Raw genomic sequence first — 14,710 nt, 5'->3', positions numbered from 1 at the left:
GTAAAACAGAAACTCAAAGCAAGACACGTGCATGTGAAGAACTTCTGTATGCTCTCTGTAAAGCCTTGTGTGATAACTGCCCATTCTGTTTGTCAGTGTGCTCATAAGCAGACGTTAAGTAGAAGTGTTTTTGGAGCTGAGAATCCAGAGGACAATTGTTGCTCCCAATAAGCTGTGTAAGATATGTTCATCTTGCCTTTCTCTTTTCGACTTGGCTATCAGTATGCTTCCAGCCGTAGTCCTTGGCCTCGGGTTTCTTTCCATTCCATCTGCCCCGTCTTCATTTCACTAGACTCTTTGAAAGGAAAATCCTAGAATATCCATGACATTTACTGAAACTGCTTAAAATTCTCTACAAAAGTAGTAAGGTTAAAAATAATGAAATTGGCTGGGCTCAGTGGCTCATACCTGTAATCCCACCACTTTGGGAGGCCGAGGCAAGTGGATTATTTGAGGCCAGGAGTTAGAGACCAGCCTCGCTGACATGGTCAAACCCTGTCTCTACTAAAAGTACAAAAATTAGCCAGGCGTGGTGGTGCATGCCTGTAATCCCAGCTACTTGGGAGGCTGAGATGAGAGAATCACTTGAACATGGGAGACGGAGGTTGCAGTGGGCCAAGATCGCACCTCTGCACTCCAGCCTGGGTGACAGAGTGAGACCCTGTCTCAAAAAAAGAAAAAAAAGAAAGAAATTATCCAAGACCTATGGTTTATTGAAAAATGTAACAGTAACTGAATGTGAGCCAAGTCCTCACTGTAGAAGGACAGTTACCAAAGTGGCTAGACCCCTGCCTTTTCCTAATATAGTGGTGGGCCTGTATTTTCTTCCTACTGGCTACCTGCTCAAGCAGGTAGAGCATTTCAGAGAAATTTATGTGTAGTGATTTTACAAATAATAATTACAAAATATTATTAAATAATATCACATATTAATGTCACATCACATTATGGTATATTGTTATTTATGTAATAGTCCACAATTAGTAAGCCATTGCAAAGTATTTTGACGTCTGTCACCAATTTGGGTTACAGAAGCAGAGAACCCATACCACAACTTGAGTACCTGAGAATCCTTTTTCAAATGCTTGTGCTGAGTTTTACCTATTGGCTGAAGCTTATTCCTGATAACTGATTATTAGAAAGCTGAGGTCATCGAGAGTCACTGACTCTAAGCAGAAGAAGCGTTTTTTACTAAAGCAAAATTAGAGAATCTAAATATACTGGCTTAGCAAAACAAAAGCTTCTGTTCTAGCTCCCTATAAGTTATGTTTTTAAGAAAAATGAACATAAAATATTCTTAATTGAGTGTCTAGGCTCCACACATGGTAAAGAGAATTTTGGATGAACTTACCAAAATGGCCTGTGAGAAGAGCAGTGAAGGAAGATCTGGGACTAGAGCCAATTCTGCACTGTCTAGTTCTGTAGTTTCTCTGAGCCTTGGTTTTTTCATCAGAAAAGGAAGGGGCTGAACCTAGAGATAGATATGCAGTGGGTCCCTAAGTTGAAAGAAAGTACACATTTCTCATCTAAATTCAGCTCAATTGAGGGCCTAATTGTATCTCTCAGGCATGTGGTGATACAAATAGTCCTGTTTAAACACAGATAACTTGAAATGTGAGTATTGTCTTTTTATTACCAACTAATCTTGGATTTGGATGCTTAGTAGGTGCTTACTAAAGGTCCTTTGTTTATGATAGCTCCTCCTTTGACCCACTGTCAGCTAGATGTGCATTTTGAATATTTGAAATTTGAGTATTTGAATAGTTAATCTTTTTTTCTTCCAGAACTGACAATGGGTCCGGATGTATTCATCCACACTCTCCTACTCTGTCCTCTTATGATATGCAAGATAGATGCCAGGGTGTAGATGTCTCTCCAGTGAGAAATGCTCATTCTGGGTGACTGCAGGCTACTGCTTAAGAATATAGGCTTTGGAATAAGAGTTGTGGTCTCGTTCCAGTCCCACTCCTCATTTGCTGTGTGACGTTGGGCAAGTTATTTAACCTCTGTGCCTCATCTTTTTCAAATGTAAAATGGGGAATTGAGTTAAAAGTGAGGAACCTTTTGAACAAGTATCTGGTACATGGTAAAAGCATGATAATGGACAGCTAATCTTGTTTTATTACTGCATAATATAGGGAATGAGCCTATGCCCCAGACCTCATCATAACCCTGTTGTGATCATCTGAAAGGAGAATTAGGAACAGTGGAAGGAGCCCCTACAAAACCCTACGTGAGCAAAAATCATAATGTTTAAGCCATTCCTTAGAGATTGATGCTTACGCTACTCTTACAGCTCCTTAGGGAATAAAATTACCTCTCGTTTTCACTAGCTTAATTCAATGTCTGACAACTTCTCTCAGTTGGGAAGTTATTCCTTCTGTGTGGCTTAATTACCTATTGTTGCAGTTTCAGTTTGGGGTGAAGGAAAAGATAGCACTGACTCTGAGATGCAGCTTCTGTTAAAAAAAAATGTTGGGTTGGACACAAACACTCACTGTCAATGAGTGGTACAGGGCTTAGTCATGCACTGTGGAGGCACTGTGTCTTCTAGGCAATGCTCTGTGGGGTCCCAGGAGCTCTGTGTGTGTGTCTGCGGGGCCGCCAGGATGGATGGGAGGATGGGAGTGGAGGTGGCAGTTAGCAAGGACCTAGAATACTTGGCTTTGGACTCCTACCCACAATGGAACCTGAGCATGTTTATTCTTTCTCTGTACTTGCATAAGAGCTTGCACCAGGAGAAAGGGTTCTGCAAAAAAAGAAAGAACTGAAAACCAGGAGGTCAGCATACATCTGTCCCCAACAAGCCACGTGATATAGCCTGTCACTTGGCAGCTGACTCTGTTGCCTCGTGTCTCTGCTCCTCTATGCTGCCTGCTTGAAAGTGGCAGTGTGTGTGTGTGTGTGTTTCTTTGCTCACAGTGATGGTGAGAGGGCGAGGATAAATAGGAAGATTTTCAGGGAAAGGAATTTTATAAATCCAAGGCATAATTATTATGAGACTGGAAAAGCCCCCTTTAACATGTTTGGAGGCGTACTCTTGACCTAGCCTTATGCGGGTGGGCCCTCTGGGAATTAGTAGGGGATTTTTATCTCTAGCTTATTTGATGGGGAGGTATGATTGAAGCCTAAGGTTGAGAGTAGAACCATTTGGCACATGCTGGCCTAATTAAATAGGTTTGGAAAGATATTGAACAAAATAAAGGAAGTGAATAGAGATTGTGCACGGGAAGATTTATGCCCACCTAATGCCATGCAGCACCAAGCTTAAAGGCTGTCCCTCTAAATGCTGCCCCGGTGATGTCAAGATCATGTGTTCAGTCTCACTGAGTCCTGCATCCTTACCTATGGCAGTCGGCAGAGTGGTGTCCTGATTTGTAAGGAATGACCTTCGAGGTGTTGGCCTTTGAACACAGAAGGTAACTCCTCCACCAGCCTGACTCCAGGACTTGGGTTTCAATCCCTTCCCCTGAGCTTTAGTAAGAAGAGGGAGCATCACTCAGGACTGTGTGGTTAAGGGAAAGCTGTGACCCAAAAAGTCATGTTCAAGTGATGAGATTCCTCCCCACATTTGGTGGTAAATTCCTGATGGATGTAAATTTCTATTCAGATTTGTCAATGGTTTTTCCTGCTGGGCCGGTTACTCAGATGGAGACATTTAAGGTTATGCCGAGAGCAGCTTTGATTGTGTGAGATATATTATGCTAGGCACTTTACATAGTTAGCTAACCTAATTCTTACAACCACCCTGGGTGGTTAAGTGATGTCTTCTCCATTATATAGATGAGGTATCTGAGGTTTAGAATTTATAGGACCCACTGATAATTGGTGGAACCACTGTTAGAATCTATGATTGATCTTTAGACGTGAGACAGGAAGAAACCAGATGTCACCCCATATTGCTAAAATTAATGAAGTCCTGAAACCAGCTTTATGTGTGACAGATTTAACTTAATAAATAAAAGTTCTCCCCTGTTTTTGCAGCTGAAATCACACACACACACACACACTCACAAAGACTTCTTTCTTCAAATTGTTTGCTAAGCCTGAAGCAACTGGATCGCTTGAAATGATGCACTGGTCATCCCAGCTCCATTTTTCTCTCACCCTAAATACCAGTCACAGTAGACTTTCCCTTTGCTGCTGAATGATGCTTGCTATAAATCCTTAATATAGCTGAATGAATGAATGCATAAATAAGTGATGAATGGTGGTAACAGAAGGAGCAGTGACTCTTTGTGGGAAGAGCCTGCCATTCTCCCCACATTCATCTGTGGTCCTCTCTTCCTAGGGTGGCATGATCGCTCTGCTGCTGTCCATCTTGTGCCTGGTAATGATCCTGTATACTCGCCGGCGCTGGTGCAAACGCCGCCGGGTCCCCCAGCCCCAGAAGAGTGCCAGTGCTGAGGCAGCCAATGAGATTCACTACATTCCTTCTGTGCTGATCGGCGGGCATGGACGGGAGAGCCTGCGCAATGCCCGTGTGCAGGGCCACAACTCCAGTGGCACCCTGAGCATCCGGGAGACACCCATCCTGGATGGCTATGAGTATGACATCACTGATCTGCGCCACCACCTGCAGAGGGAGTGCATGAACGGAGGGGAGGACTTTGCCAGCCAGGTCACGCGCACCCTTGACTCCCTGCAGGGCTGCAATGAAAAGTCGGGGATGGACCTCACACCAGGTGGGGATGGGAGAAAGGCAAGGGGCTGTTTGGTCCTTCATCTCAAGGAGCTGGGGAGGGGTAGGAACAGCTATGCGGCAACAGCTGATTGTCCTACCTAGTGTGATGTGGCAGTGCCCTTCCCTAGATGGGCAAGAATAACCTGTTTCCTGAGATGATGGGAGCTGTTTTCTAATCTAGAAAACCAGAGGAACCATGTAAATTGGATCTCTTTTCGCTTCCACCAGGCACTGGAAGCAACATACTTTAACGTTCAACAGAGGAGTGAGTTAGAGCCATTTTAGTATGTAATGAGCAACCCTCTGGGAAATGAGATAGCAAGAAAAATGAACATGTGTATATGACTTCTTGTATATCTTATACTTGCTTAGGCAATTTAATTCTCCATTGAAGCGGAGGGGACAGTGGTATCTGCTTTTTCCTATGACTCCTGAGAATTGGGCCTGGGGTGTTTTCATTATGTTATCTTGCTCATGCCTCTGTGCTCCCTACAAGGGATGCACTTCTTCAAAGAAAATGAAGGAATGCAATCAAGGTATCAGACCCCAGATGCATTGTGTATCTGTGGAGACACTGGCTGGAAGAACTAATCCAGATGAACAAGATCAGGGGCAAAAACTGCAGAGAGAGAAAGACTGCACTCTTCCTTTACAGTAGCCCACCTATTTCTCTTTAAAACTTCTATGAATCAGCAAATCTCCATAGATAAACCCTTGACAGTGATCCTTCAAAGAACTGCCCAATTATCTTTGAGGAAGACATGTTTGATGCCGAATGTTGCTTACTACATACGGACTTTCAGTGGGGCTTGAAAAAGTGGAATCACGCAGAAGTTTTTATTCTGCTTGTTCTCTACAAGACGTTCTACACGAAGAGCCAATTTCTAATAAGATTTAAAGCCTGAGAATTCCTTAAGAATATGGGGGATATATCATCAACATCTCTTCATATTCCCCATAACACCTGGCGCAGTGCTAAGCCCACAAAGTAGACGTATGGCACTCAGTGGTTATTATCAACTCAAATGCCTTTAGGAGGCCAACAGATAACACAGATATTTGAAGCAGAAAGAGGCCAGACAATAGGGAATGGCGCAGACTGTGATGAAAGAGAAGGGGCATGTTCTGCCTGAATGCACACAAATTCAAATTCTTTTAAAACTCTGTGCTGACCAAAAATAAAGAAATCTGCAGTCTGTATTTAGTCAAAGGGTTACAAGTGTTGACCTTATCAATACAGAATATTATAATACATAATATAATAATGGTTGAATTGGATTTCCAGTTGTAGTTCCCTGACTTGACTGCTTCTCCCATAACTTTGCAGTCCCTCAGAAATAAAAAAGGAGTATTTCAGTTTCTTGCAGCCAGTCTCTCAGTTTGCTAGTGTCTTATTTCAATTCTGTGAGACCTTATCTTCTTGGTTTATGCAGATTTCCTTCTTCTCCCTTTCTTTTGGTCTTTTATCTTAAAGTTTTTGCCTTGTCTTTTACTTATACAGGAAGTGACAATGCCAAGCTGTCACTGATGAACAAGTATAAAGATAATATTATAGCCACAAGCCCTGTGGACTCCAACCACCAGCAAGCCACCCTTCTCTCTCACACCTCCAGCAGCCAGAGAAAGCGGATCAACAACAAAGCAAGAGGTATGCATGTCTGACGTTAGGGCTTGCGGGTGGATTCCTTCATATTGGTAGAGGCAGGGCTATTAATATCTTCTACCCATTCTATCATGCGTGGCTAGAGAGGGTATGCCCTGGCACGGCCTTTCTGGAGGCCAGTTAAATGCTACTTACCAAAAAAATGTAAATGTGCAAACCTTTTGACCAAGCAATTTCACCAACAAGAGTCTATTCTTAGGAAATAATTGGACAAGTGCACAAAGAAGTGTGTAAAAGGCCGTTCATCACAGCATTGTTTAAACAAGCAAAAAATTGGAAATAGCTTAAATGCCCATCAATAGGGAATTGGTTAACTACCTAGCACATCTGTCTGCTGTCCAGCACTTGCCATGCAGCCATATGAAATAATATAGATCTATATTTGTTAATATGGAAAGTTGCCCACCCATCTATTAAATGGGAAAAATGAAGTTATAAAATAGAAGATACAGCATAATGTCATTTTTAAAGAGAGATTAAAAAACCTTTACCCGTTTCTGTGTCAGTAAAAGCCAGAGAGTATACACATGAAATGTTAGCAGAGTTTATCTCTGATTTAAAGGATCTAGAGGGCATTAGAATTGTTCCCTTTACATAGTTTTGTGTATTTCCTTTATTCTATTCTGTCTTTTTTGTTATTAAATGTATGTAATTCTAGAGCCAGAAAAAACACAAAGATGTAATTTCCTATACCCCTTAGATAGTCTCATATTAACAGAATCATAACCTGTAATGAGGGAAATTCCCCTTTCTTCCTATTCCACCCACTTTCCCTGGAGGTCTTCTCTGGCAGGTAGGTGCCAGAAATGGCCCCAGTCAGAGGGAAGTGGGCTGGGCAGGGTGGAGCTCCAGTAATTGCTGTCCTAATGGTCTACTTCTCCAACATATCCGTGTATGAGGAAGCCCCAACCCCCTTGGCTACTTCTCCCAGATTATCAGTCAGCTTACTTTCATTTTTGTTGGTTTTCCTATTGAACTTGCCCAATGGTTTGGTGTCATGAAACCAGAACTGAAAATGCTTTCTTGGCCATGCTGCTTTCATTACAGCTGGTTCCGCCTTCTTGAACCCTGAAGGGGATTCTGGCACAGAGGCAGAAAACGATCCCCAGCTGACCTTTTACACGGATCCTTCAAGGAGCAGGAGGCGTAGTAGAGGTAGGAATGATAGAGGTGACAGAAGGTGGTAAAGGATCTGGGGGTGAGGGAGGCGGGGGAAGGCAAAGAGGTGTTGGGTCGGGTTGTGGGCTCTATGGAACAAAACCAGTTTCTGCAAGAAGAATTTTTGGACCACAACTGGTGTTTCCTCCTAAGGAAGAAAGAAGAGCCTAGAGTGGAAAATTTCAGAGAATCATCTCTCCCAGATAATGGCACTCTCAAACAAGTTTCCAAGTTGTTTGAAAGGCTATTTCTTGGTCAGATGACTCTCAATTGCTTCTGGAAGACTCAGGAGTCATATTTTGCTGTTCAGACAAACAAATTAAAGTTAATAAAGTGTGTTGTATGTGAAAAGATGGATACTATATGTACCCCTGCTTCCTCTACCACATTGGCCTTGGGATTGAGCTAGGCAAGGATTGGGGGCAGTGCAGTTGAGTAACGATCTATGGCCTGAAAATCTGTGTAATTGTCTTTGACCTTTAAGCCCCTGCCTGGTAGAATCACAGGACCCTGAGCCTCCAACTTCCTTCCTTTCCCCTGGCAGGGTTAAGGTGGCTAATCCATTCTCCTCCACATGGACAGAGCTGTCCTTCCACGCAGCCACTGTGTGCCACTTCACTGTCACGATCAGTGGCTTCAGCTGTGGCTATTGCGGCCGCAGCTCCCACTGCCTCTGACTTCACTGGTATCACCGCCACACCAGGGGATTTCGGGGCACAAGCTCCGGTCAGCTTTACCAGTTATTTGCTGTGTGATACTGGATAAGAACAACAAATTCTCTGACCTTCAGTTCACTCGCATGTCAAATGAGTTAACAATACCTTGTGCATAGAACATAGAGCTTTATCAGGATTAAATTATATTAAAATGTGCCTTTTTGGAGACTGCTAAAGCACTATGAAATCCCTATTGTTGCTGTTAGAACTCTCCATCATGCAGCCCCATATTTATACAGTGCCCCATCTTAAAGAATTTTAGGCAGAGTCCCTGTAAGATACAGTAGAGGATATTTGAGTGGCGTCTCCTTGTGCTACATTCAGTAACATTTTCCTCAACCAATAGTCAACCAGTGTCTCTTGAAAGACATATACATTTTTATTTCTCATACCTCCACTTGAATTCCCTTCATAACAGGTGTTCTTCCCAGAGCTTTGAAGAAGCTCTTTTGATTGTAAATTCCAGTTTCTATAGGCTTAACTACTATCAGCATAATAAAAGTTTTTCCATCATTTTTCTCAAGAGATCACTGTGGCCCTGGGTATTCTAATATTGAATGGCCAGTTTCTGTGAGGCGAGAATGTGGATTAGGGTCTCCCAATCTCCCTTGATACTTACTACAAATTTTAGACAGTGGATATCCAACCTAGGCCCAGCTAATCCAGGCCTGATCAAAGCAGGGTGTGTCCTGCTTTAATAAAGTCTTGTTTCAGAAAAATCCATGGTAATGAATTAATTTCTCAACAGCATGAAACTGTTCCTTTTAAATACCAAGGTCTCCTAATGCATCAACTTTTTACGCTATTAACCAGACTGTAAGCTTCTTAGGGGTGGGGAATGCCTAATTTAGTTTTCCAAAGTGCCTAGTGAAGGATTTTTCCTATAACAGATGCTTGTGTTTGTTGAATTGGATTAGATATATCCATTAGACCAGCAAAAACATTTTATAACCCATCTGCTGTGGGTCAGGTTTGTGATAGGTGGTAGAAACATGAAAATATGGCACAGTGATAAGGCTTAATTTAATAATATAAATAAAGTGAAGAGAGTATTCAGAAGAGAGGACAGGTAATCCTAACTGGTAGCAATAGGAGGCGAAAAAGGAGAAAGTAATTAGAACTGGGTTTTATATATATATATATATATATATATATATATATATATATATACACACATACACATACACACTGTACTGGGTTTCTCAAAAGAGGAGAAGAAGTCTAGGATAAGGGCATTTCAGTAAAGGAAAATAGCACATAAAAAGCCTTGAAGGGACAAAAGAACATGGTGTTTTAAAGGAAGTAAAAGTCGTTCAATATGGCAGCTGTCATCAAGTTATAAATATATACTCACACGAGATGGTAAGGATGAGGCTGGAAAATGGCTAACAAAGGACCATGTACATGCCATGTGACTGAGTTTCTGCTTGCCTCGGTGGGGTGTAAGGAACCATTGGAGGTTTTGAAACCAGGCAGAGATGCTGGATTATGGGTTGATGATGCAGAAAGACCATAGAGACAGGAATATCAGTAGCAAGTCATTGAAATCACATGAGAGCAGTGGCAATTGCCTGTAAACAGTGATGATTCTATGTGATAAGAGCTATAAGAGCTCTTATCACACCTTATATCACTGAGGGCTAGAACACCAAGGAATCAGTGAGAATCTGTTCTTGGAGGTTTCAGGGAAGTGTTTACAGGGAGATGTTGTTTGAGCTGAGACTTGAAGAGTAGGTGTATACCAGGCTGACAAGGTGACAAAATGGCCTTCTGTGGAGTAGGAAATAATCTGTGCAAAGTCACTGAGACGTAAACTATGATGGTCTTGTCAGGGAGCAGTAAAATGTTTACCAGAATAGAGCTTAGGGTGCAGGTTTGTGAGTTTCTTAGGAAATAATGTTAGAAGATCAGCAGAAGCCAGAAAGTACATGAGCTTGATTCCAAGGGCCTTGGACCTGACGAAGGAGCAATGTCCTAGTCTGCTCTGCTCCATGAAGGATCCTTCTAGGGACAGCATGCAGGATAGGTGACAGCAGGGTGAGCTTGAGGCAGGGGAACAGGTGGATGGCTTCTGCTTGGGTTTAGCTGTAAGATGATATGGGTAGGGAGGGATGGAAAGAATGGGGGCAAGATAAGTTTTGGACACAGAATGAGAGAAATGCAAATCAAAACCACAATGAGATATCATCTAACCCCAGTTAAAATGGCTTTTATCCAAAGACAGGCAATCACAAACACTGGTGAGGATGTGGAGAAAAGGGAACCCTTGTACACTGCTGGTGGGAGTGTAAATTGGTACAACCACTGTGAAGAACAGTTTGAAAGTCCCTCAGAAGACTAAAAATACAGCTACCATATGATCCAGCAATCCCGCTGCTGGGAACATACCCTAAAGAGACAAAGATTTAATGGCATTGGTGAGGGCAGGGTGGGGGTGTGGCTTGTAAGCAAGAGAAAAGAGTTGGATATAAAGGAGTTTTTAAATTTGAGAAACCAAATGTGTGGCAGTGCCATTGGCTGGGCAATGGAAGTAGTTGGAGGAGCAGGGTTTGAGAGAAGGTGGCGAGAGGAGGTAGTGAGGTTTTGAGAGAAGGTGGATCTGCATCTGAGGCCAGGGCTGGGCTGGAAACCTGTAAGCGTAGGAAAATAGACTGTATTATGAAAGGATAGTACCATGAACAGAATATTTCCATCTATCAAGGACAGAAGACCCAGAGACTACCTTCTGCCCTCAAGTATCTCCTTTCCAGCTACTGCCAACACATGTACCCAAAGGCAACTGCTCCCCTAAAGGACAAGTATATCCATAAACCAAAAACTCATCCCTGTGTTCCTGAGAACATCAGTTCCAAAGGCACCACTGGGCCCAAAGACTGAGTAATGCATTGTTCCTGTGGCCTGAAACCTCACCTGGATCTGCATTTTTATCTGGCTCCACACCTTAGTAGTTTCCTGGGACTAGGCATGCTCTCCAGCCTCTCTAACCCTCTATTCCTCCAGGGGAGCTGCCTCATAAGACTGGGAACGCAGTCAATGATATGAGCCACATAAAACCCTGAGCACTGGAGCCTGATACACAATCACCACTTCCTGAGTGTTAACTGCCACAAGGAGCATCACCTCTTACATATCTATTTTCCTCATCTGTAAAGTGGGTGGTTCCCATACAGACTCATAGGCTTATTGTAAGAAAGCAAATACTAAAAATAAAATAAGGTATGTAAAAAACTCAGCACAGTGTCTGCCTTAATGGAAACCTTTTATTGCTATCAATAATAAGTATTAACACAGAGCAGAAGAAAATTCCAAAAGGCCCACACATTTTGTCTTCTTGCTTTCTTACTTTCCCACATCTGTTCTGCTTCCATAAGCATAAGGCTCCCCTGCTTAATAGCATTTCATCTTCTCCCCAATAGGAAAAAAAGGCCAAGAAACAAAAAATAAAAAAAAACAATGGTACAAAAAAAATAAAGAAAACACTCTTCCCTCCCTATCCCTATTTCCACCTTCCCGGGAGTGTTTCTTAATCCTCAGCAATAATTATTTCCTCCAATGATTCCAGGACTGTGGAGAGCATCCTGGTGTGACAATGTTGTCTGCTCATACAGAGCAGACATTCCTCGTTTTCCTCATTCCAGGTCCCACAGAGTAAGAGTGACTTGTTAGGACTCTTGCCCATAGAGTAAGCACAAGCTCTTCCAGCTGAGGAAGTTCCTCCTGGAGCAGCAGTGTGCACCATGGGGATGGAGCTGCTCTGTGCAGAATGCCCTCTGTGAAGAGCGATGGGAGGTACAGTGTGGGATTAAAGCATCCCTCCCACCCTTGGCAAAAGCCTGGAGCTTAGTAAGGTGACTAGGGAAGAGAATGCCCCCTCTATGATTTCTCCTGTGAACTTGGCCGAGGAAGAGTGAAAATGGCCAACAGACTATCATTGACCTGTAGGGCCACCAGTTGGCCAAGTCCTCTCTGACTCCAACTGATGGCATGGTGTCTGTGAGGAAGAAGGTCACTGAGGTCATCATGCAGCCAGGGACAGCTCCCTCCATGGGCTAGTTTTGCCAACTGTCTCCCCTGTTTGCCAGGATGAGCCGCAAAAAGCCAAGTTGGACTCTCAATGCCAAGCTTTTTACCACCATGTATCTTGCTTTTGTCTCGCTTTCAGTGGGTTCTCCCCGAAGTCCTGTGAATAAGACCACCTTGACCCTGATCAGCATCACCAGCTGTGTGATTGGCCTCGTGTGCTCCTCTCACGTCAACTGCCCTCTCGTTGTCAAGATCACCCTGCATGTCCCTGAGCACCTGATTGCTGATGGTGAGCCCATTCTTCTGAGGATGTGACCTTGCCCCCGAAAAAGGAAAGTTTCCCAGTTGGGCAAAGGCTAGAGAAGATAGGAGTCACTGTTACCTATTACTCCACCGGGGGAAAACCAAACTAAGTAAGGATTAGGATACAATTGTATTGCCCATAGATGAACTTAGAAAGCAGGTTAAAAAATAAACCAAAATGATCACCTCTTCTTCTCTATGCCCTCTCCCATTTTTGTTTGTTTTTAGTACATCTCTGTCTTTGAGAGAAATGCACAGCCCAGTGGCTAGAGGAAGGAAGGCACCAGGACTCCCTTAGCCTTTGAAAAGGAAAAAGCTAAGTGGAGTAGTAGAGGTGTTTAAGAATTAGCCATGCTTTGGTTTTGTATGCCTGGGTGAGAAATTCCTAATTGCAGTAACTTGCTGTAAGCCTAGAACTCAGAAGTAATAATTTACTTTCATCCAGGGGGACCCCAATATAATGAGGCAGTAATATAGGTTCTGAGAGCCCCTGAATCATTTAAGCCCAGAGCACCTAATTGACTTGTTAATCTCTGTTCTCTGAGTTGCTGTAAGGCTGGAAACAGGTGGGGACTGTTGACTCAGTGTTAGAGGGCCTGCAATTCTCACAGCACGTGAAGACAGGCAGCAGCCCCTGTTCCTTGGAGGAGTGCCAGTGCCTGTGGCTGGGTCTGATGGAGCCATGCCATGGCCATCACAGGGCTCCTCTGTCCCTGTGTTCCTTAGGAACTCCCTGGAAAGATGGAATGGAGCAAGGCAGCAGGGGACTCCATGGCTGAAGAGTTCAATGTCTGGCCTCACAGAGGTCCAAGTGGCCTAGCCTCTGTCTGCTGATCCCTTGCTCTGGGGCTAACGATGGGCTAGGAATGGTGAGAGTTAGGATCTCTGATTGGTACTAATTCTCAGGTGGGGATTTCCTTGTCTTCGGTGGCTTGTGGACGTGTGCTGTGTTGCACACACAGGCATGCTTCCTTTCTCTCACCCTGCAGGGAGCCGCTTCATCTTGCTGGAGGGAAGCCAGCTGGATGCCAGTGACTGGCTGAACCCTGCCCAAGTGGTTCTCTTCTCTCAGCAGAACTCCAGCGGACCCTGGGCCATGGACCTCTGTGCCCGGCGGCTCCTGGACCCCTGTGAACACCAATGCGACCCCGAAACTGGTAGGCGGGAGCACCGGGCAGCGGGTAACTGTCAGAGAGATCATGCCTCTTGCAATCACTCCCTTGAAATTCAGACCATGCCTCCCAACTCCCCGTCCCACTGCCATCTCGAGCCTAGACCATGCGGACTGCCTGCATGTGGTTGGGCCGCAGAGCTTATTGGCTAAAACTATGGTCATTTTCTGGCAGAAGACTTGGAAGGATCCTAACTGTAGTCCCAAGCCAGAAAACTCAGTTTTAGGATGACTTCCATAACCCATTTGTCACACAGTCAGGGGATATTTAAATCTGGGGCTAGACATTTTATGATGATAAAATTAATGCATGTTTATTGTAGAAAACTTTTTAAAAATTAGGAAAGTTTATAGAAGAAAATGATAATCATCACTATTTCTATCTCCTGGATAAGTCACTTTTAAAATTTTAATGTCCTCCCTTCCAGTCTCTTTACTATGCATGATTTTTAAGGGCTTCCTAGAAGCATACTAAGTCTAGTAGAGTTCTCCTGCTTTTTTCATTTAACATCCCATCATAACTTTTCCAGAATCATTAAATAATCCTCAAACATAATTTTAATGACCATTTGGTATTCCATTGTATGTCTATATCATAGTTCATTTAAACAGTCCCCTATTATTTGACATTTAGGATGCTTTAAATTTTTAATTTTTATAAATACTATTAAAATGAACATCTTTACACATAAATGCTGGACACATTTGAAGTTATTTTCTTCAGATAAATCTTAGTGAGAGAGTACTGGGTCGAACAGTAGGAACGTCTTCAAGTCTGTTGTACTATCAAATGGAGCTGCGGTTTCCCTGAGGGAGGGTTCAAATTCTGGTGTGGCATGAATTAGAGCTCTCCCATTGCTCCTTGGGTTCCAACACAGCCAGGAGCATGGATCTCTTATTTCAGTTTGCTTTGCACTTTCACTGAAGAAGACATTCATCTACAGTAGTCTCTATGATGACTTGTTTTTGGTAAATTGAGTACCACAAATAGA

General features: G+C 43.3%; 1 protein-coding gene across 2 annotated transcripts in view; it reads left to right on the top strand.

Moving 5' to 3' along the window:
- The window catches only part of ASTN1 (astrotactin 1), a 311,909-nt gene that overhangs the window by 134,187 nt on the left and 163,012 nt on the right, over window positions 1–14,710 (top strand). The window contains exons 3-7 of one of the 2 annotated variants that reach the window (XM_055254545.2): window positions 4,292–4,685; window positions 6,186–6,332; window positions 7,395–7,502; window positions 12,384–12,533; window positions 13,537–13,704. In XM_055254545.2, coding sequence (XP_055110520.1) covers window positions 4,292–4,685; window positions 6,186–6,332; window positions 7,395–7,502; window positions 12,384–12,533; window positions 13,537–13,704 — 967 coding nt within the window. Of the gene's footprint in view, window positions 1–4,291; window positions 4,686–6,185; window positions 6,333–7,394; window positions 7,503–12,383; window positions 12,534–13,536; window positions 13,729–14,710 lie in introns of both variants that reach the window. The other variant, XM_055254543.2, reaches the window with a different exon arrangement.

Source organism: Symphalangus syndactylus, chromosome 12 (genome assembly GCF_028878055.3).
Source record: "Symphalangus syndactylus isolate Jambi chromosome 12, NHGRI_mSymSyn1-v2.1_pri, whole genome shotgun sequence".
NCBI classification, from domain to species: Eukaryota; Metazoa; Chordata; class Mammalia; order Primates; family Hylobatidae; genus Symphalangus; species Symphalangus syndactylus.
This window is presented reverse-complemented; position numbering and strand designations above follow the sequence as displayed.